The sequence below is a fragment of the Motacilla alba genome, chromosome 11, assembly GCF_015832195.1.
Source record: "Motacilla alba alba isolate MOTALB_02 chromosome 11, Motacilla_alba_V1.0_pri, whole genome shotgun sequence".
NCBI classification, from domain to species: Eukaryota; Metazoa; Chordata; class Aves; order Passeriformes; family Motacillidae; genus Motacilla; species Motacilla alba.
The window spans coordinates 16,423,509-16,445,278 of NC_052026.1; the positions used below are offsets into that span (position 1 = coordinate 16,423,509).

At 43.3% G+C, this 21,770-nt stretch overlaps 1 protein-coding gene across 1 annotated transcript in view; it reads left to right on the forward strand.

The window, feature by feature from the left end:
* GAN (gigaxonin) overlaps nucleotides 1-8,938 on the forward strand; it is a 32,099-nt gene extending 23,161 nt beyond the window's left edge. The window contains exons 10-11 of the mRNA XM_038147933.1: nucleotides 2,248-2,357; nucleotides 3,108-8,938. Of these exons, the coding sequence (XP_038003861.1) occupies nucleotides 2,248-2,357; nucleotides 3,108-3,289 (292 nt within the window). The 3' untranslated portion in view covers nucleotides 3,290-8,938. The remainder of the gene's footprint in view (nucleotides 1-2,247; nucleotides 2,358-3,107) is intronic.
* Nucleotides 8,939-21,770: the final 12,832 nt, after the last annotated feature.

A 21,770-nucleotide genomic window follows, 5' to 3' on the forward strand; every position in this document is an offset into this window, starting at 1 on the left:
CCCCATCCCACTCGTTAACTACAGCAGTGTGGATGGATCATTTTGTTTGTCTCACTTAAAGACTGAAAGAAATTAGGATTCCTTCCCTTCTTTTTTTAAATTGGGTGGAAGCCTGTTCCTGTTTCAGAGCCATCACTTCTGCCCCTGGTTGCAGCAGGACTTGCCTTCCCCCTGCTCCTCTTGGACTCGGTTTGAGTGGAGCCATCCCAGGGAAGTACGCAAGAGTTCTGTTCCAAGGACTGTTTTCAGATTCCTGAAGATTGTGAATTTTTGGTCATGGTGTTTTTTCCATACTGTTCAAACAGCAGGCACAACCCACATTAAGCTGGAGCTTAGTCAAATTCTGATGAAACGTGACCCCTTGCCCTTCCTGTCTTTGTTCCTTCCTCGTTTTAACTGCTAAAGCTGCTGTGAGTGTTCCTGAAAAGTGCTGCCTGTTTTTTAAAGCATACACGTTGAGAAAGCCTGAGGATGAATTTTCACAAGCAGCTACAGAAACTTTAATACTGTCCTTTGGTGATGCACAGTAGGAAAATGCTTGGGTCTCACCCTGTGGGTTTAGGTTTTTCTATTTAAACTCCAAAACCCAGAGTATCCAGTGCAGATAAACTCCTGATTTGATTTTTTTTCCATCCTTAACCTGGTTCTATAGTTAGAACTTTAAAAAAAATGATAGTCCAGTCTTCCTTCTGCATTTCTCTGCTCCTTACTCAGTTTTCAGAATTCTAGGTCATTTGCTACTAAAAAGCAATGAAAATACTGTGCCCTCCTCCTACAGTAAGGGAAGGAAGCTAATGAAATATGGTGCAAGTTGTTTTGATCTGTGAGAGTTTCTGAACCAGTGTAGAGAACTTCTCCTTTTCTCTCCTTAGTTCATCTGTCCTCCCCTGTGACAGCTACAAACCATTTCCTTGCTTTGTGCAGAACGTTAATCCTTCAGTGAACAGCACAGACAAAATAATGGACAGCCAATCCTTTCATTTGCCCTTTAAAAATTGATTTCTGTCTCCAAGATAATTGATGTGGAGCAGCATCTCCTTCAGTGCCAGAAGAGTGGTTTACTTCTGAATCAGGACTTCAGATAATGCCAAATTTTCAAAGATCAGCAGTATCTGGGAGGGTATTTTCTAACTTTTTCCTTCAAATGAACCTGGTATAGCCATGAAAATATATGGGATGATTTTCAAAGGTTTCTCAGACCTTCATGTTCTCTGTAAATTATTTAATAAAAAGTGGAGGACCAGTCCCCTAAAATGGCCTTGATTTGTGCATGTCAGGGTCTGTGTGTGGTAATTGTGACAGCATCTGCAAAGGTGCAGCAGCATTTGTAGGAATTTGTTTCAGAAGCACATAGAGGATGCTGATAACTCTTGGGACCTCTTTATAAACCAGCATCCCATGTGGATGAGGAGTACATCCCTACCTGTTTTCCAAAGGCTTCAACAAGAAAAACTGCTTTTCACACGGTGGAAAGATCAGGCTGATGTAGTGTTGAAATGAGCCTGAGCTTACAGTGAACACAGGGGAATTGTAAGATTACTGTAGGAGCTGGAAAGGGATTGAAAAGAGCCCGATATGAGATTGGGAAGACCTGTGGCAATTCCAGATAAAGGACATTTCTTTTCCAAATTCCATTACCACTTTGATTTCTAGTCTTTTATCCCTTGTTTGAAGTTAAGCATTGCCAAGTGCTGCATTCTTCATAGCAGGCAAGGATTTGCTGTCCCTGATAAAGCACTATTAAAGAAGTTGAGGAATTATATGGGGGAGAGACTGCTTAATAACAAGGTTCTGCTATAGCAATTTATTTTTTCCCTTACTATGGATCATTAAAACTTATATGTGTTTATTTTAAAGACAATTTAAAGACTATTTTTAAGACAAAACTGCTTAAAATTTTCTCTGTAGGGAAGATTGACTGGCATTGCTGTTGTTGGCTCTGTAACATGTCTGCTTTCTTCCAGAAGGTCACACTGTGTGGCTGCAAGAATTTATTATAGGTAGATTACACAGATGAGTGGAGCAGTTCTGAAATTGAGCAACCTCAGGAAACAGCAGTACTAGCTGCTTTTCCTGGCTGGGAGAAACCAGGACTGTCCCAAACTATACAATGTTCCCTTCATATAACAAATTAATATGTACACTCTGCTTTTGAGTCAAAGATTACAGCTGCAAAAAGACTTGGGATTTTTTTTTAAATGTGCTCACTAAAAATCAAATCCTGTTTTTCAATTGTTATTTTTACAGGTGGATTTATCTAAATGACCAGAACCTATGTATCCCAACTAGCTCTTCTTTTGTGTATGGAGCTGTGCCCATCGGAGCCAGCATATACGTGATTGGAGATCTCGATACAGGTCAGAACCAGACAAAAAACCTCTTTATGCCCATTTCCTTCCAATATTTTGAATACTTTGTACTGCTCAGACTGAACATTTTAAGAATAAGAGACTGGGACACTGTTTTGTCACTGTGGGTCAAGGGGATTATGCTGGACATACTGAAACACACAGGTTGATTTTGGACCTCTTCAGTAACAAGTTCAGTGCCATGAGCTTTGGCTTGATTTGGTTGATTAGTTTAAAGATCACAAGAGGTCAAGACTAAGAGTGTGTTACTGCTTTTATCTAAGTGTAAGAAGACCTGTTAGCACCTGAGGTTGTAGCTCCTGTCTTTGCAGTGGGAAACAAGCAATTCTGCATTCTCGGGGCATCATCCAGTGGTTCATAAGGATGTGATAGTGACTCTTGGCTCTCAATCCCAACCAAATAGATGTGTGCTATCAAACATACTCAGTGTGCAGCAGCCAGCATCTGGCCACGCTCTGTAAAAGAGATTTGGAAGACTTTTGTGGCCATGTGTATGTATATGAGTGTGTAGTAGGGTTTTCTCCAAAATATAAGCAAACAAAATTCCAGATTTGGTGGGTTTAAGTAGATCAGAAATGTCATAGTAGTTCCTTTTTGACAATAATTTCAACCACCCATCCAGACACTGATTTGTGTTCCTGTGCCTGCTCTCGTTCACACATTTGCCTTACTAGAGGTTAAACGTGGTGAAGCTGCAGTGAGTTTTAAGCATTTCATCTCTTCTTTCCGTTAATTCAGGTACAAACTATGACTATGTTAGGGAGTTTAAGAGAAGCACGGGCACCTGGCAGCGCACCAAGCCGCTGTTCCCGTCGGACCTGCGCCGGACGGGCTGCGCAGCGCTGCGGATCGCCAACTGCAAACTCTTCCGGCTGCAGCTGCAGCAGGGATTGTTCCGCATCCGCGTACCTTCTCCGTGATCCGTGCGCTGCCTGCCAGGGGACGAGACTGGAAGAGTTCTGTGCAGTCCACCATAATCTAGCTCTATTTAAAGGAAAAGCTGAGAAATTACAGCTGAAAATTACACTGTATGCTGTGCTTTGGTATGGTAACTGTTTTTGTTTTAAATGCTTACAAAAGCTTGAGTCTCAGTACTTGTTTCGGGAACAAATAACTTAAGTACACATTAAAGAAGAGAGAAGGGGGAAAATAAAAGGGGAGATCAAGGAAACACCTTCAGTCGTAACCATTTGGAGTTTAAACCTTGTTATGGAAGGAGGATTTTGTGTATGAAACTGGTGGGAATCGGTTTCCTTTGGCAAAGCTTATTGAAAAGCAAAACAAAAAAAAGCTTTCAGGTGCGTTTCCCCTGCGGGGAACTGATACGAATCCATGTGCTATCTGGAACTGGATAGCTGTTAATACACAGAAGCTACACGATAACCAGCCTCCCTGGTGTGCTGCTGTTGGAGCATGAGGCCCCAGGAGGTTTGGTTGTTGCACCTTTTATTCTAGTCCTTTCTCAAAAGATAAGGTCTGTGCCTAAAAAATGGTGGAGGTGTGTACATACGGTTTTTCATTCATTTGCAACGGTTTCATTCTGACAAATATTTTTAATATATATATAAAACGGACTAATCTGAAATGGATACACCCCAGAAAATGGATACAGTACACCACAAAGAACAGTTTTTTCCTACGCTGTCATTCGAGTAGCCTGATGAACTGGTCTGCAGGTGGGTGGCGTGTGCTTCTGGGTGGGCTTTGGTGGCTGTTTTCCTTGAAGTGAAAAGGGAAGACATGTTAGGAACAGTTAGTCATGATTGCTGCTTTTGGTAAGAGCAAAAGGACAAACTAAATAGATTGTGTTCCTTTTTACTTCAGATTGCTTGCAAGCGAAGAATGGTTTTTAAGACTGAGGATTGTAGAAAGGTGTATTTTATGTCTCTTAGAACAAAGGTGAAATATGACAAGGATATATTTATTTTACAGAAAACATGGGGTTTGGACTAAGAGTTAAGGAAAATTTGTACAGTGACTTTAAATTGGGATCAAAAGTTGGTTTACTAATGATTTCTGTGCTACAGTACAGTCTTGTTTACTGCTGTCTGACTTTGAAAGCTGGGTTTTATGGTGTGGTTATAGTGAAGAACTTAGTATCTTGCGTTTTATTTCTTACTAAGCCTTGTTCACATCAGTAGTGATATTTAATTGACTTTTTGTTTGTAGTCAAGATCAGCTGGTAGAACAGTTTTACCTCAATTTTTGATTTCATTGTTGTGATGGGTGGGACATAACCTGTATTTATTTAAAAGGAATAAAATGGGAGAGATGGAAAATAGAAATAATACCTCCTGCCCTTCAGAAAAAGAGACTTTGTACAACCAGTATTATAACTGCATACAAGACTTTCCACTCTGCAACTCTGTGGACCTCAGACAAGCCAAACTCTGCCCTCAGTTGTGTTAGTGTAAACCTATGTCATCTTTATTGAAATCATCCTGCATATGTTGAAATATGATCCCAAACTAGTTCAAAATATTGGTATTTCACTAAATAGTCCTTGAAGAGCCATTCTTAAACTTATTTCTGCTCAGTCCTTCCATAGCACTGATGCGGGGTTGGAATTACTCTGATTCCTGAGCAGAGGAGTGTGGGAGGGTGGGGAAAAGGGCAGCAGCCAATCCATTGACCTTTTTTTTTTTTATTATTTTTATTTTTTACAATGCTGAAGTGCTGCAAAACTTGAACTATATAAATCGATTTTCTGACCTATATTAGTTGGCATATTAAAAAGTTTATATATTTATGCATTGCAGTAAACTTGGTGTGTGTATATATATGTCTTTAGATTTTAAATTTATATATAATGCTTTACTACAGAAATGTGAACCACTATTTCCATCCTTGGCTGGCTCGTGAAATAAATCAAGTGCTGTTAGTTTATCTGTTAAACCTCCCTTTTTTGAAGAATCTTACATGGATCAATTTTTTTTTCCTCAAAGTGCCAAGATCCCATATTCAAAAGTGATGAATGTTCCTAAGTATCTGTTTCACTTTGAGCTCAGTTTCCGGAAATGTTATTCAGAATATTGCCAGCTGCTATCTCCCGGGTCCCTGTAACTTCCCAGTACACTTGAGGGCATTCAGCATCCAGAAAACGTAAGTGATAAATGCACATGATAAATCCAAGTAAATACTCTTGCAGTGTTTTGCAGTTCAAGTTACTGAACCAAATGTTTACACTTAGAGTAGGATTAACACTAGGCGTTCTTAGTTTGGTTTTTTTTTTTAAAGAAAACCTAAATAAAACAAACAAATCTGCTGGTGATTGGAGCGCGTTGCGAATGCACTCAGTGAGATTTGACCAAGAAGTTTAAGCCTCTGTACCTGAACCAGTCACAAACTGAATTTCTGAGCACATTGTACTCGTGTCACGTTCCACGTGGCTGGGGACCAAGTCTCCAGGGATGCTCTCCAGGGGTTTCGGGTATGTGCTCAAGATTTAGGCACTCCTGAGATCTCAAAACCGGCTTCCTTGGACTTGCCTAAGGGGATGGGACCATTCCCCATCTGCATTGTCTGTGGGACTGATCCAGGAGCTGTTCTAGCCTCTGTGTGTGCAGGAGGGAAGGGATGTGTCTTCCTGTCTGTCTGTCCAGCTCTGATCTGTGAGTGCATCCCTTGGATTGTGCAATAACCAGGTTCAATTTCCCTCTGACTTTGGAGCCAGGCTCTGAGGCCAAGGCTCCCCTTTCTGCAGGGATTGTACCAGTGGTGGTGTAGGAGTGAAGAGGCAGAGCTCACCTCTGACTTCTCTTTCTCTTTTCTGAGAGATGGTTGACTTCAGAAGGGGAGGGAGGCTGTGATGGTACCAGAGGTGCTGAGGAGAGGGAGATCACCAGTTTGCTGAGTGTTGAATGTGCAAACAGCTGTAGATTGAACTGGGCTCACTGGTAAATGCCACCCCTCAGCTGTCCCTGCTCTCCTAGCACTGTGTACCCCTGCACATGATGGCTGAACCACATGGGAAACAACTCAGGAGTTTTTCTGAGTTGCAGTTCAGGGGTTTCAGGTGGTTTGGCAGCTTAGAAACTTGTTTAAGTTGTCCTTGCTTAGCACAGTGGCCTTAATTCCTCCCAGCTCATGAGTTGGCACTGACATTCAGCCAGGTCCTCTACAGGTTTGAATGTGTGTCCTGGCCAGCTGTCCATGCAGGATGAGGACTGGCTGGGCCACCTTGAGCTTGAGGCACTTGGGCTGGGTCTCTGCATCCATTTTCCTTTCCCTGGTGAGGAACTGGACCAACCCCAGCTACTGAAATCAGAAAATCACCAAGTACAGGGTAGGAATTGTGGAAGATGGGACAAGTGGTGTCTTTTTTCTCCCTTTACTCCATCTCTTCTCACAATTCCCCCAAGAAAAGTTTCTTCCTTTTTTTTCATGTGCCACAGATAATTTTGGAAAAAGTTTGGAATTGTCAATTTTAGGGGAAAAGTGGGGGGAAAAAAATATATGCTACTGTAAGCATGCAGCAGTGTCCTCTGTGCTTGTTTTACACTTGTAGCCTTGTGGCTGCTCTGCACAGCAGAGAGAGATTACAGAAGCAAAGGTGTAAAGTGCTGTTGCTCTCATAAAATAAATCCCTTGAGTTTCTGAGGGAGGCACATGCCTGGCTCTGTTCCTTACCTGGCCTTGACAGATGCTCATATTCCTAAAGAGTCAGGGTTGGATTTCAGATCCTCTCCCTGGTTTTGTAACTTGAAGAAGAGGCATCCTGAAGAGTCCTCTGTTTTGCTGTACCATAGCAAGATCTAGTTTTCCTTAAATATTTTGTCAGCTAATCCTTAAATTTTAGTTATTGTGAAAGTGCTGTGTCAGCCCAGCTGCTTCTGGTCAAGTGAATTTCTGTAGCTTTGAGGGTACTTCATCTTTAAATTGAAGGCAAATTAATACAAAACTACACAGAAGGACAGAGGTGAATCTGAAACCAGAAGCAGCTCCAAATCAGCTCACTGATAGCTGTGGGCAGGCTGTGTCCCTGGTGTTTGCACAGCACGTGCCTGGCACACAGCCTGCCTTCAGGAGCAGAGATCTTGATGAAAATAAGGTTTTTATCAAAGCTACTGAACCGCCTGGCTTATGAACTCCCCCTCCAGAACACACCAGGCAGCTTGGTTGCTCTGCAGTATTTCTGGTGCCTGCATGACTCAGTAAATGCACAAGTACAGGACTGAGGGGTCTGGGGAGGTTTTCCCCTGTTTTAACTGCAGTTTCTCTGTTTGTTCCATAAATGCTGTGCAGGGGCTCTGCTACCATGCATGCGCCATGCGGAGTGGAGGATGCAATAACAAATCCAAATTGTTACAAGTGCCAAACTTTTGGATTCTTCTGTGTATAACAATAATTCAACTGTTCTACTAAAATACAGATATGCTTAAAATTCACTGTGTTCCAAAAAAGAGCAGTTGTTTTTTTTTTAAATGTATGCTATTGAAAGCAATGTAAATCTACTTTTTTTTTTTTTTAAGTACTGTTCTGCAGGTTTGTGTTACTCTTCACAGCTGCCTTGAGTATCACTTCATGTGATGCATATGGACACTTTGCTCTTTACTAGAGCACTGGTGCCATGCAAGTATATAATAAAAGGCAGCTGGCAACAGGATTTAGTATTTAAAATTATAACTGTTTAGATTAAGTGCAATTTGTTTGCATTTATCGACCTGCAGAATGAAGCTGTGCCTCGGGAAGTGTGGCTGTGCCCAGGGACACGGGCAGACTGAGCATTGTAACTAAGGTGTGGTTTGGTGCCACTCACAGCAATGCTTTCCAAGGAATTATATTTAATTTAGTGTTAAATGGATCCTTTCTGCCTCTAATTTAGCACTGAGGATTTGGGGGTTGTGTTCTCTTTAGCTCTTTGGAGTGCTTAAATGGCTACTTCAGGTGGGTGGGAGGGGTGTTAATTGCATCCGTGTTTGTAGAAGCTGCTATTTCCATCTTCCCAAAGGAGTATTTCCTTTTCCCGTTCAGGACTGAGTACAGGCCTGTGTTTCAGTCGTCACTGCTGCAGCCTTTTGACATTTGCCATTTTCTGATGCTCTTCCTTGTTTTTTCTTGGAGCTGTGTTTCCAGGGCACACGGTCTGTGAGAGAAAAGCACAGGGCTTGGGAAGGTGAGCCAGTAAAAGCTAAAGGCAGTGGGGTTTGGGGGAAACTCTGCTCATTTTCTGTGGGGGTCACCTCTGTGTGCTCTGAAGTTTATTAATAAGTTTGGCACCTGCTCTCCATCATCCCTGTGGGTTTTGGTGTGGGGTTTTTTTTTGGTTTTTTTGGCTTTTTTCCTTTCCTTTTTTTTTTTTCCCCCTGGGAAATTCCTTGCTGTAGGAAGGACTGCAGCCAGGGTTTAAGGTGACACCTCTGACCAGCCATCCCAGTGTGACTCTGCAGTCTGACTGCTGCTGTGCTTCAGCAATCAATTCTCCCAAAATTTTGATTAACGTTACCTAAAAACACAGACTAAAGCCATTCAAAGTGCCCAGCTAGATAAACACCTGTTTAAAAGGATTAAGGGTAATAAGAGAATTAAACTATGAGCTACTGCCAACAGGTGATTATGTTGAAAATTTATCTATGTTGAAAATTTATCTGTGATACCAAATCTGAATAATATTTTTAAATTACTGATTCTAGGTAGCTCCTTTTTAGTTATAAAAGTATTTGCAATACATAAAGGACTTGTATAGAATAATATTTGGAGGTTATTTGAAATAATCTATTGAAATGTCTTGAAAAGTGAGCTGGAAGATTGGAGCTTTTCAATGGAAAAAGGCTAAATCTTGATGCCCAGCAGTTTGGCAGGGTTTCTGAGCAGAGGACACTTGCCAGAGCACGTCAGTACATGAAGCTGCTCAATGCCACTGCCTACCTGTGCCCTTGAATTTGTGTAATGAAATGAGGCTGCTCTGAGCCCTGGTAAAAGCTGACAGGTCTGATTACAATGATAGAAAGACACATCCCCTGTGTAATTAGTGTTATTTTATTGATAAAACATTAATTTAATTTTTTTTTAATAGTGAGAGTTTTTGAATTACCACCTTAGGCACTTTTTTTTTAACTTATTTGACTTTCCTCCATTTCTTTTGAGTTAATGCTGAGACAACCTCAGGTTTTGTTGAGGGCAAGTTTCTTTCATCTGTAGCTCTAAACCCTGTCAGAGCCTGACCGACCTCCTGCCACCAGCTGTGCACTTGTTTCACAAGTGTCATTTCTGTGCATTCTGTTATTGGGCTGCCAATTTCAGAACACAAAAAAAAAACCCCTGGGGAACAAATTTGTACCTGATGAAAGCAAAAGCCATTTTGGAAGGTTTAAATTTCCATCTGCAATATGCAGCCTGCTGCAAAATCCTGATCCTTGGCTGGGCTTGAGCTTCTCTCCTGAACAACCTCACATGCAAAAGCTTTGGGTTTTATTAATCTCCTTTATTAATTTACACATGATAGCAGGAAAGCATTATCATCCCTGTAATTTGTTTCACTGGTTTTATGTCTTAAAAAGCAAAGCCTACTTATTTATTAGAGTGAATAGCAGTGCACAGGGGTGTCTGCTGAGGTGATCAAGTTAAACACAGCTGACATTCTGTAATGCTTTTGCAATAGTTTCTTTCTGAAGGGAAGCCAGGGAGTGCCCTCTCAAGAAATAATTTCAAACCTTTTCAGAGCTGGTCTTAAACTAGTCCAAAGGACTCCTCTGGGTGGCTTAGAGAACATGAAGTCTGTTCTAGCTTTTGTTTGCTTGGGGAAACACCTGCTAAGTCAATTTTAAGCTTTTTTTTTTTTCTTGCAACTGAAGCATGTTTGCATTTAAGGGTCTGAGACTGCATTTTGCAATGCATGGTGAGTGTTCTGTCCTATCTTGGTTACATGATGTAAACAGCAAGCTGTGTTCTGGGGGGCTCCTGGAAGCTCCTTTATAGTGCTGAGGGGTGGAGAAGGTTCAGGACAAGATTCTCCTTACACTGCACAAGCCTTGCTGTGAGTGTCAGGTGGGCAAGAGGCCGAGTTTGGTACAGAACTCATGGAATTGCCACCACTGACTGCCCTCAGTGTTTGGACCCTGAAGCCCATCAGGGGCAGGTCCTGGCTGTTCCATGCATGATGTTTCCTCTGGCCTCAGGTGTTTTCTCTTTTGCTGTTACTAACAGGGTTTTGCTTTCCCTCTCCCTCTGAACACACGGCCTGTGCCCATGGGCCTGGGAGCACAACTCCTGTGGGTCAGAGGGTGGCCACACCACCTTGCTCCCTGTGGCTTTTGCACATCTCTGCACATCAGTGTGTGTGGGGACAGTGCTTAGTACACAATGAAATGACTCTTCATGGAGCTTGTAAAACTGTTGCCAGCAGGTCAGAGATCACCTGAACACCTGTAAGCAAAGCTGCAGGGAGAGCAGGTGTAGCCCAGTCCCTCATGTGTGTCACTGTGCCTGGAAGCCTGGCGCCTTGTCCTGGGGGGAAAAGCCCCTATGCCCAGCTACCTCATTTTTTCTTTCTTTGCACTTTGTCAAATATTTTTTGTTTTGTTTTGTTTTAAATCGCATTTTGTCCTTCAATTAAAAAAAAACCTAAAAGCAGACAAGAAGCAGGACAGAATGGTACCATTGGCCAAGGACAGTTTAATTTCATTTTAAATTAATGTTTCTGTACAAAAAGACCAAGGTTGACCTGCAGCTGCTGCAAAAAGTAAATAAAAATTTCTATTGCTCGATAGTAACTATTATACTTGGAAATGAGAGTAGCAATTGAAAGGCTGTCCTGATAATTTTTAAATAGGAAGAGATCTGTTTAAAAAAATAGAAGTCTCTTCTCTTTTAAGGACAGATCAAATAGTTTTCTCTCTGTCTGTACTCTGGTCTCACTGTTTTGCCTGTGAACTTGATACATTATCTCAATAGAGAGATTCACTGATTTTTCTGTAATGTCTAATTAGATATTTTTCTGTGGAGTTCCCCATTTAATTACCTGCAGAGGGAAAACTGTTCAAATCAATACCCACCTTCTATACCTGAACTTATGTCATTGCCCGTTTCTTTGTGATCTTCAGGTATGTGGGGTTTTGTTTAGATTCAAAAAGTTTTTTAAAAAGTGTCTTCTGCTTCTAAAGGTGCTATTTTGACATAGTTTTGAATTCCTTACACTGTGCTTGACTTCTAAAAGTACCAATATAAGCTGGTAATCAGCTTGTGTTTATTCTGTGGAGTTGTTCTTTGAGTATTCAATCTCTATTTTGAAAAGCATCCCTTTTCATAAAGATGGCTTCCAAACTGTCAAAGGCCTTAATAATACAAAATGTAATGGGAAAATGCTACCTTTTCCCTTTCTTTGTAAAGGCAAAGCCAAGAAATGCTTCACGGAGAACATCTTCCTCTGAAATTTTGAGGAGCAACTCATATTAACTTTGAATTCAATGTAGCAAACATTTTAGTAGCCATGCACAAATAGTAGGGGTGAAACAAGGAGCTATTCATAACTCTGCAGACTGTACCAATTAGCTGCTAATTCCAGAGCCTTCCATTAGCATCATGGCGACTATTCCATAAATATTAATCTTCCCAAGCTTGGTCTCAGGACGTGGCTGTGTGTCTGGGACACGCTGACCCATGTGGCTGGCAGATCACTGGGATGTTGGGCCTGGTGTGGGGTTTGTCTCAGACCCCTCCTGCTCAGCCCCCCAGGGTTTGGGTGCCACAGGTGCTCAGGAGGAAGGAGAAGGGAAGCTCCAAGTGCTGCCATTGCAGTGGCACTGGCTTGGGCACTCTAAGGAGAGGCTCTTGTAGACACAAGCCGTGGGAGGAGAGAGCTGAATTTTAGTCCTGCATAGGAACTTTGTTGTTGTCCTTTTTGTGCTGTCTTTATTTTTGTTTGAACCGTATCATCAGTTTGGTTTAGGCATTTAGTAACACTGCTACAGGAAGGTTTTTCTTTCTCTGAAGCACATAAAGTCCTACTCCTGCCCTGTCTGAAGCAGCAGGAAGGATCAAGGGTTGATGTTTGAATTTGTCCCATCTCCAGACCGCAGGTTATTTATTGCCTTCTCATAGGCTCTGCAGATCCAGTGCTGTAGCATTTCTCAGTTGTGTTACTCTAAGAGCCCTTTAGCCTTTTGAAAAGAGTCCAGAGGCTGCCTTGTCCTTCTCCTCCTTCACACATTGGGTGCTGCCCTCTGGACCATCTGAACTCATCCAGGCTGTCACTGCAGAGGAGCCACCGGTTGGTGGCCTCACAGGAGTATCTGTGTTACCTGCAGTGCTTCTGAAAAACAGCTGATAAATGAGGGGCCATGGAGAAGCTCTACTGAGCTTGCAAATTTCTGATCCTCTCATTCTAGGGAAGGCTGAGGAGCAGCATCATTCCCTGCCTTGCAGCTGCTCCCTGCTGCACAGGTAAGGATGGGTCCACACTGTCCCTTACATAAGGGTCAGTATAAAGATTTATGGGCTGTTATAGGAGATCTACTATTTTGCATTTATGGTGTTTAAATCTGAAACTTCTGGAGCTGTGGAACTGTGGGTTCTGGAACTATGTCTGCAGTGTGGAACCACAGGTACTGGCCTAAAGAGCTGGGCAGCTTCTGGCCACCTGCTTTTCCACTGCACTTTTTGCTTTTTTTGAGAAACCAGAGATGTGAAACTGCATCCCAGTTCTTATGCCCACTGCTTCATTATCCAGAGTGGGAGCCTGATAAGCTGGAATTGTTTTACTTTTACCTTCAGAAGGAAAAACTACAACTTCTTCACATTAGATGCTCTATCTTCAGAGTTCTCCCTCGGTAAACCATATTTATTGAGTGCCATGACTCTTGTGGGATTGGGTTAAAGAATATGAATATGTATTATAAGAATGATAACTAGTGTACTTAGTCTGACTTTGTACAGTACAAATACTCTCTTATATCTTAAGAGAATGACACAACTATTGAATAATCCAATTACGATATCTGTATTCCATGAGCCAAGTAATAGGAGGGAGTTGGAATGTGATGTCACATTGCTGCCACTCTCCTAAAGGTTCAATGTTCTGTCAAATCTAAGATCTTGATAATTACCAGGATATAGTCAGAATATATTGCCACCTTTTCTACAAAAGGCACATTGGTGTGGTGAGGTAAAAGCACTCACCTCTTCTTTACCATCTATGGCATGCAGCTGGACAGCAAGAGTTATCCCCATCATCCAGCTGTCCTGCTCTGACTCCTGTATTACAGATGTGGTTACTGTTACAGGCTTTTTGTGTGTGTACATCTTCTGTGGGTCCTTCTGTGCTGTGTGTGGGAATGGAGTTTTGCCTTTTATGTGTCCACCCCAAAATCTTTAGAAATTAATTGATTAATGACTTTGGGGCAGGGTTTGGAATGCTCTGATCGGAGTATGTTGAGTTACTTCTGTTTAAAACAGGGAAAAATAAGACATAAATGCTCTTTGACCTCAATCAAACTATGCAATACAGCACACCAGAGAGCTGAATTCCTTGTGATACAGAAGTGCAGCTCCTGTGTCCTTCCAAACCCAGTCCTTGGTCCAAGGTTAGGAGAGCTTGTACTCAATGGCTGCCCAAGAATCTCATTTCCAGATCAACTCTAGTCCACTGCTTTTGCTCCTGCCCCCTTGCCAGGCCCAGCAGTTCAGCTGGGTCAGGTTGTTGGGTGTTTTGGCTCGGAATGATGTGATCTCCATGTGTGTCCCTCCTGTTGTCCCATGGTGTTGTCAGCTGGAGCTTGTCCTGTACTCCCCCAGTGCAGCTTTACCCACTGGGGCCACTTCACCGCATTTGCACCTCCCTGCCCTATAGCATGTCAGGTATTTGGGGTTTGCTGTGCCCCCTGGGTTAGTGTTGTCTTGCTTTCCCTGTCTCAGTCAGTAGTGGATCTGGTGCTTACAGTAAAGAATCCCTGTAATGTCTCCAGTCAGTCCAAGTACGTTTTCATTTCTTCTACTTCTGTGTGAGTTTGGTTTTTTTGCTTCTGTGGCAATCCCATGTGGTCAGGACTGCTGGTAAAGGTTTTCTGTTCTCCCATTGCTTCATTTTTCCAATGAAATTTGTTCCTTGTGTTCCTCTTCTTCCCCGTTAAAAAACGGGTACAGCTTTTCCTGGTTCTGCCTCCCGTGAGGAGCTCTCCTTTCCCAGGTGATCCTGAATTCTTCATTTGCTTAACCCACCCTGGACCTCGTACACTTTCTGCCTCCTAACTCCCTTTACTATTTTGTCTCTCTTTAATTCAGATTGACCTCGATTTCTTTCTCTGATTCCAAACGGATTTTGGTGCATAGCCTGGGAGACAAGCAGGAAAGCTCTCTCTGTGCACATCCATTCCCTCCCCAGCACACGCAGTGTAAGGGGCTCAGCCTGTTCCATTCCTTCCCCCAGGTCTTTCCTAGTGCTAAGCAGACCACAGGCTGAAGCCATTTCTTTTGGTAACTGAAAATATTAGGAGATTTTCTTCTTCAGAAATAGCCACTGCAGATGAGCAGCTGGCATGAGAGAGGGTTGCTATGCTTCCATATTCAGTATTTTTAATTGAGGAACAAATAATTTATTTTGGGGAAAAATGTAAATTTTTTTGTATTTGTATGTCAAAGTGGCCTTTATAGGAAAAGCACATAAAATATTTAGATTAAAATTGCTTAGTTGTGTAATTTCAGTGGGGATTTTTGTATTGACAGGGTTTCTATGCATTTTTCAAAATATACTTGCTGTTTTGTGTTAGAATTATTGGAAATCTTTTAAAAAACATGTATTACCACATTTTCCATGGTTGATCCCTTTACTATCATTCCTTTTGAATACTAAAAAGATTTTAATTAACCCTGTAAATTAATTTTCCCCACAAATATTTGCATTAAGTCAATATAATGAGTTATAGCATGGGTATGTAGCTTTAAGGGAATATGCCTAGTAGTGCAGCTTAATTCTGGAGAGATGTTTGCAGAAGGGTGGTACAGCAGCATTTCAATTGCACTTAAAACACTAAATTAGGAAATTAGGTTTTTGCTGTACCTCACTAGGGTTTTATTAAACCATGTCCATCCTGTATTGTTTACACTTGAGCATTATTTAACTATGTATTATTTGTGCAGTCTGCAGTTCTCTGTTCTGTCAGGATTATGTGAACATTAACAGGTAGGAAAAGTTTTGGAGTGTGTGGTGTCCTCGTGGGTTTGATGTGAGTTTGGGGAGGGAGGAGAGAGGAAAGTTAGATCCATTTGTGTATTTTTCCATTTAATTATGTACACATTTTCACATTGGATGAGACTGAATAACTGAAGTTACAATTGAACTGTGAGTAAAATCAGTGGTTTGGGGGTGGGGGAGATGAAGGGCTTGCAGAACCTCAGGCAAAAACCCTTCAGCTGCACTGTGGTACAACTGCCCTGACTGCCTGTGCAAAGCATAGCCCGAGGGGACGCATCAGACCCATCCATTCTTCTGGTTTTACTTTCTCTTCTCGAGGTGTTGCTGCGAGGTTTGTTAAGTAGGACCTTCCCAGGAATGTCTGTCAACTGAGACTTGAGTTTTATAATTTTATGTTTGTAGTTTTAATTTTTGTTCTTGTTTCTGTTTCATAGGCGATCCCACATGTTCACAGGTTAGTGTAAGTGCAGGCTTTCAGGTGTAACACCAAATGAGCGTTTTATGCAACCATGCATTCTGTAATTGAAAAAAAATGTGCAATTCTAATGGCACTTTGACCCATTGCTGAAACACTGGGTTTTGCAATTGAACAAACTCAAAAATTGAAAACACTCTGTGTCTTCATTAGATGTCTTGAAGGTGAAGCAAAAGGCAGTTACTCCAGTTGTACCCATGATAATTTGTTTGGGTTTTTTTTTTTTTTTAATAGTTTTATGGTCTGTTTTTAGAAAAACACTCATTTCTTGGTTTACTTTAGTTGCCGTAAATTGCCCAGTGCAGAGTCTGGTCCACCTCCATTCGTTTATTTTCATGGAGTAGTTACACAAAAACTGGTAACAGCAAGGTAGGAAAGCTCTTTGGTTACTCACCAGTAGCTTCCCTTGCAGAATTGCTTTGTGGCTCACACATGGTATGAAAAGGGACACGGGAATTTTCCTGGATTCAGTAGCACTCGCTTTGTTTACGTGTTCAGTAGAACATTGGGTGACTAAAGGGAGGCTCCCTTTTTAAAGTATTTGACTTGTGCTTTGAGGACTTAGTTGCCACTGTGCAAATTGTGCTGTAATATTGTACCAAGGATCAGTGAAAGTGTTTTATCTTTTTTAATGTCGTTTGTATTTGACCGGGTTTTATAAATGTAAGAAAACAGAGTGTTGTATTTTGATCTGAAATTTGCGTATGGTAAAAGTAACTTTGCTTTATGTATTGGAGGTTTGTTCAGAACTTGAATCATTTTATAGAAGGGTACAGACCAAAATTAATTGTCTTAAAGGTGTTTAATAAATTAACCAAATAAAACATTGATTGTTTGAAAACTTGTTAACTGCACCTTCTGGTTTTTTTTTAATTTCAAAAGGAAGAACATAGTTTTCTCTCAAGGTCTTAAAAAAAGTGAAAAAAAAGAAGTTGATTTTATAAATATCATCTCCCATGAGTTATCTGTTTTATTATTAAACATTCCAACATGCCAGAAGTTTAATCAAAGGGGAAAACCCAAAGGAAATAAATGAAGGAGGAAAGGCAATGAGGAAATGAGGGGAGGCGGGATCAGTCCCTCCCTGGCTCTGCCCAGGCAGTAAATGCTTGTTGTTGCTGGGCCACCCCAGGAAAAATGGGAGTGGGAAGGAGCTTCTGCTCACCTGGAAAAGCTCTCATGGTTGTTTCAAGGTGTCCATTCTCCCCAGCAGTCACCTTCACTCGTCCCCTTCACAAATACTGCTCTTCCATGTGACCTTTCAAAGCGGAGGAGAAAAATATGTGAAGCATAACTGCTCCCAAGGGCAGGTACAAACAGCTCCTTCCAGGGCTGCCTGATATTCCGACCCTTGGCTGTGTCACAGCGTGCAGACGCAACCCCTGCAAGTTCAGAGACCTGCACATTTTTAAGATGCCAAGCAGCTGCAACTCCAGTTGAGCAATATTCTACCTCCATGCTGTGCTGCTGCCTGCACTGCGGTACCGGCCCTTGCCTCTGCTGGGGCTGCTTCCCCTGGGTTTTCTCTTCAGGAATATACCCAGAGGTCTTTCTACCTTCTCCTAAACAAAAGCACTGAGGCAAGGCCAAATGTGAGGCAGGAGTCAAGGAAAAGCTGAGGTTTGGGGCAGCTTGGGCAAGGGGAGTGAAGGGGGAAGGCAGCAGCACGGCTTCAAAGCAGAGTGCAGAAACCAGGTGCTGTAAATACATGTTCTAAAAGAGATGGTGGGAACTAGGACAGAAAAATTAATATTTGTCCCATAAATCCCTTTCCTTACTTAGTTCCACAGCCATACCAAGGTCCAGGACTGCCAGCCAGGTTGTTGCAGGGAGCCTGAGGCCTCCAGTGTAAACACAGACTGATGATAGGGAATCTCGTGTTGATTTACCCTTGTTGCTGGTGTTCCTATGGTTATGGCTGTGTAGATGGGCTTTGCCATATCTCCCCTGTCTTGCTGAGTCCTGGAAACAAAGACAGGAGGGTGAACTTGGATTTATCTTTATTCCACAGCCTGGAATCCTAACAGAAAAGGAAGAGGGCTGCTGCCTGGTTTCCTTTACCTCTTATGCAGAGAGGTGATACCACTTCTGAAGTTCCCATTTTTGCCTCTTTTTAACCCCTCACATTTTTTTTCTTTAAGTCTCACAGGAGAAATCCAGAACTGGTTCCTCAGACAGGATTTTCAGCTGAAGCTCTTGATGCCTGGGAGCAAGGCCTCTCTGTGCCTCCTTAACTGCAAGATACTTGCCAAGAAGGCAAAGTATTAAGTTTACACAACGGGACTTGTGACTCTGGTGATTTCTGTTTCACAGGGAGTCACAGTTGTTCACCAGCTTCTACCTCACCCTGAGAGAGGAGTGTCCCATCACCTTTCTCCTGGCAGGAGTATGTTAAGAGAGGCATGCAGGTGGCAAAGGATCCCTGCAGGTTTGAGCTGCTGTAGAGGCAGTGGGGTGTGTGAGCAGCCCCAGCTTTGCTGAGCAGACTCCTCCCAGGGCTGGTGCCTCCTTGGTAAGAGGTGGCATCTGTGTCCTTTGCATAGCCCAAGTTTTGGAGCCATCTTTCAACAGGCTGAGTTTTCCAGGTGAAGAATAGGCTTCTGGCCTTCAGAATCTCAAATCAAGCAGCCAGACCCTGCTGTTCACTAAGCTCCATTTTACTGACTTGTCCCTTTGCACAATGATCACTGGAAACAGTAAAATTAACAGAAGAATTAATTGCTGTCCAGAATTCAGTACAACCCGTAACTTTTTGTCTGGAAGCAGCTGTAAAGTAAAAAAATTAATGTGGAGTCCATGGGGTCTTGGTACAAGTCATTTGAGCTGAATGTTTTTGCCACTGCACATATTTCTCTGCTCCAGGTGAAGCCAATGGCAGCAGGACCAGAGCTGCTACTTTTGCTTTTTCCTGAGTGCGTTTGGGCGCACACATGCCAAGCTCTGTCACGTGTGGCCTCTAAGGAATCATGAACCCCAACACTGTGGGCTGGGCTGAAGGAGTTGGCTAATGGAGAATTTACGGTAAGAGCTAAATGTATTTTTAACCACCAGGATATGCTTATCGTCAGGAAAGGGCAAGCAGCACTCCTATCTCTCCAGGGAAGGGGAAGTGTTGAGCGTGACTTTATTTTTTTTCCAACTCCTTTTCAAACTCTGAAAGGTTTTTTTTTCTTGCTGAGACATGTCGTTGGATTAAATCAGGGAGTTACAGAGACATCAATCCTGGGTCACAGGTGAAAAATATTAAATGCCAGGCGTGCAGTGTTTTTCCATTGCATATGATGTACGTTCAGGAAAGACCTTTGGAAAGAGTGCTTTGAAATGAGTCTGTTCTGCATTTTAAAATACACCAAGAGCCCGTCCAGAAGTTTTTAATTTTTTAGGACAGCTTTGATGTTCTCTGTGTTGAAGAGGAAAGCAGATTCCCCTCCTTGCACCCCACCCTGTGCCTCGGGAACAAGCAGCACATCAGGTGCCTGCGATCGTGGGCTGCTTTTTGGCTCGGGGTGCTTTGCTCAGAACGGGGCTGGACAGTGTCCCCTTGTTTGTCCCCGTGCCTGCTCCTCGGACTCTGCCACCCAGGAGAGCAGCCAGGGACGCCTGTCGCCTTGTTTGTCACTGTGCCTCGTTGGACTCTGCCACCCCAGGAGAGCACCCAGGGACGCCTCCCGAAGCGAGTCCAGGGTTCACCTCACCAGCAGCAGGGCCCTGACATTTCCCACAGCCGGCGCTGCTCTCCCTTTCCATAATCCTGCCCCGGGCCCAGGAAAGCCTCGGAACGAGACACCGCGATTTGCTCGCAGGACACAGCCACGACGCCTTTCAGGCCACCGAGGCAGGAGGGGCTCGGCTGATCCTGTAAATACCTGCTTGCCTCTTTTAGTCAGCGGTTGGAGTCACAAAGGAAAGAGACGCTTTGAAATGCTAAAAGCTGCCTGACCAAAGGGACTGAGGGAGTTCCCGCCCTGCCTCGTTCCATTCCCTCGCGCTGCCCACCCCCTCCAAACCAGTCTCGCCTGTCCTCCCGCTGTGTCCTCATCGCCTGCCGGGCTCCCTCTCCCCCTTCTCCCGGCTCCCCCCGCCCGTCCTCGGGGAAGGTGTTATGAGTCCGTCGAGCTCAGATTTAAAAGCCCACGCACAGAAACAATGGTGCAGAGCGAGGCGGCCGGGCACCGGCTCAGCAAGGCCCATCGGGCCCTCCTTCCACGCCGCCTCGGCTTTTCCTTCAGCGCTGTTGGAAGGACCCGGCAGGATGGGAGGCTGGGCTGGGCCTGGCTGCCGCTCCCCGCGGAGGGGCTGGGTGGGTTTGTGCCGCATTTCTTCCCTTGCTGTGGCTGTGTGTCAGGGTGAATCACGGCAGCCAGGGCAGGGGAAGGCGCTCCCCGGGGACTGCGCCCTCAGAGCAGGGGAAGGGGAAGGGCCTGTCTGTCGCCATCGGCTGCCCGTGGAGCTGAGGGCAACGCTCTCCTCTGTGGAGGGCTTGGGCTTCAGGTGGGGCGATTCTTTGCCTCCTGCTATCTGCGCTTCAGCAGGTTTCGCTGATTTGCAATTAAATCTCCTTTCATGTTGGTTTTAATTGCCTTCTCAGTTCCCCATACTACAGAGTAATGCTGAAGAATCCATTTTTAGCCTTTCAATTAATCTCCTCCTCGTTTCAGCCGCGTCCGTGCTTTTCCCCTTGCTGTAGTAGTGTGAAATATTCAGGGAGAAATGTGAAATTCCCTCATCTGAAAGTCATGTACCACATCTTACAGCTTGGCATGAGGCACGGGAGTGTTCCTGGCTCTACCTGCTTTGAAGAGCAAACAAAGGAAAGCTGCAAGCACCACGGTGTCTGGTCTTGGCAGATGCTTTGGAGACCAGCCCATTTTCATGGAAATTAGGTTGTTGTTATTAGTTTATTTTTTTCATCAGGACCTGATTCCTCGATCACTTTTCCATTTTCATGAAGCAGTTTGTGAATCACATGTGTGTAAAAGAAGGAGTTAGCAAATGCTGCTTCCCTTTGGTGTATGGTAATCCTGCCTTCTCTTAACTGCTCCCTGGAATTTTCCATCTTAGTATGAATATTTCAATGAAAGGTAACAAAGAAAACCCCTCACTACCTTGTACTTGTCTAAAGACAGCAGGAAGGTTGTGAAAGCTAAAATGAAAACAAAACTGGTTTGCAGTTGAATGGTTGTGTAACCCCCATGTTAAGAAATGAGAGAGCAAAGGGCTGAGGAAGAACATTCGGAGACAAACCCTTCAGGTGTGAGCAGTCGTGAAGGTTAAACAGTCCCTGCTCAGAGAGGTGTGCTGGACTCACTCCCTGGTACAGGTGTAACACTGTGCCGTTGTGGGAATCTCCTGTGCTGGAAAAGTGGCTTTAAACACAGACATGTTCCATTTGTCTCCATTTGGAGATTCGGGATCACGTGCACCACAACTCAGTTCAATGTTTACATATTTTCTCAACTTTTTTCTAACTGCTGAATGGTGTTTTATATCCTTGAGACATTAGTCTGGTGGTTGGCATAACCCAAAATCTATCAATTTACCTGCTATCAACTGCTCCAGCTTTCTGGGCTCCTTTTTTCTTTTCCTTAATCCAATGTGTTCCTTGGAGCGGATGTAATTAAAATGGCACCACCCTCAAACTGTGGTCCGAGATGACAGATGCTCCTTGGATTTGCTTTTCTTTTGTACAAACACATTGTTATAAAGATCCTAAAGATTAACTTTTTCTTGCCTAAATAGATGCTGGGAATAACTTAGGGGTAGCATAGCTGTTGCCTACTTTATCCTTGAGTTTGAAAAG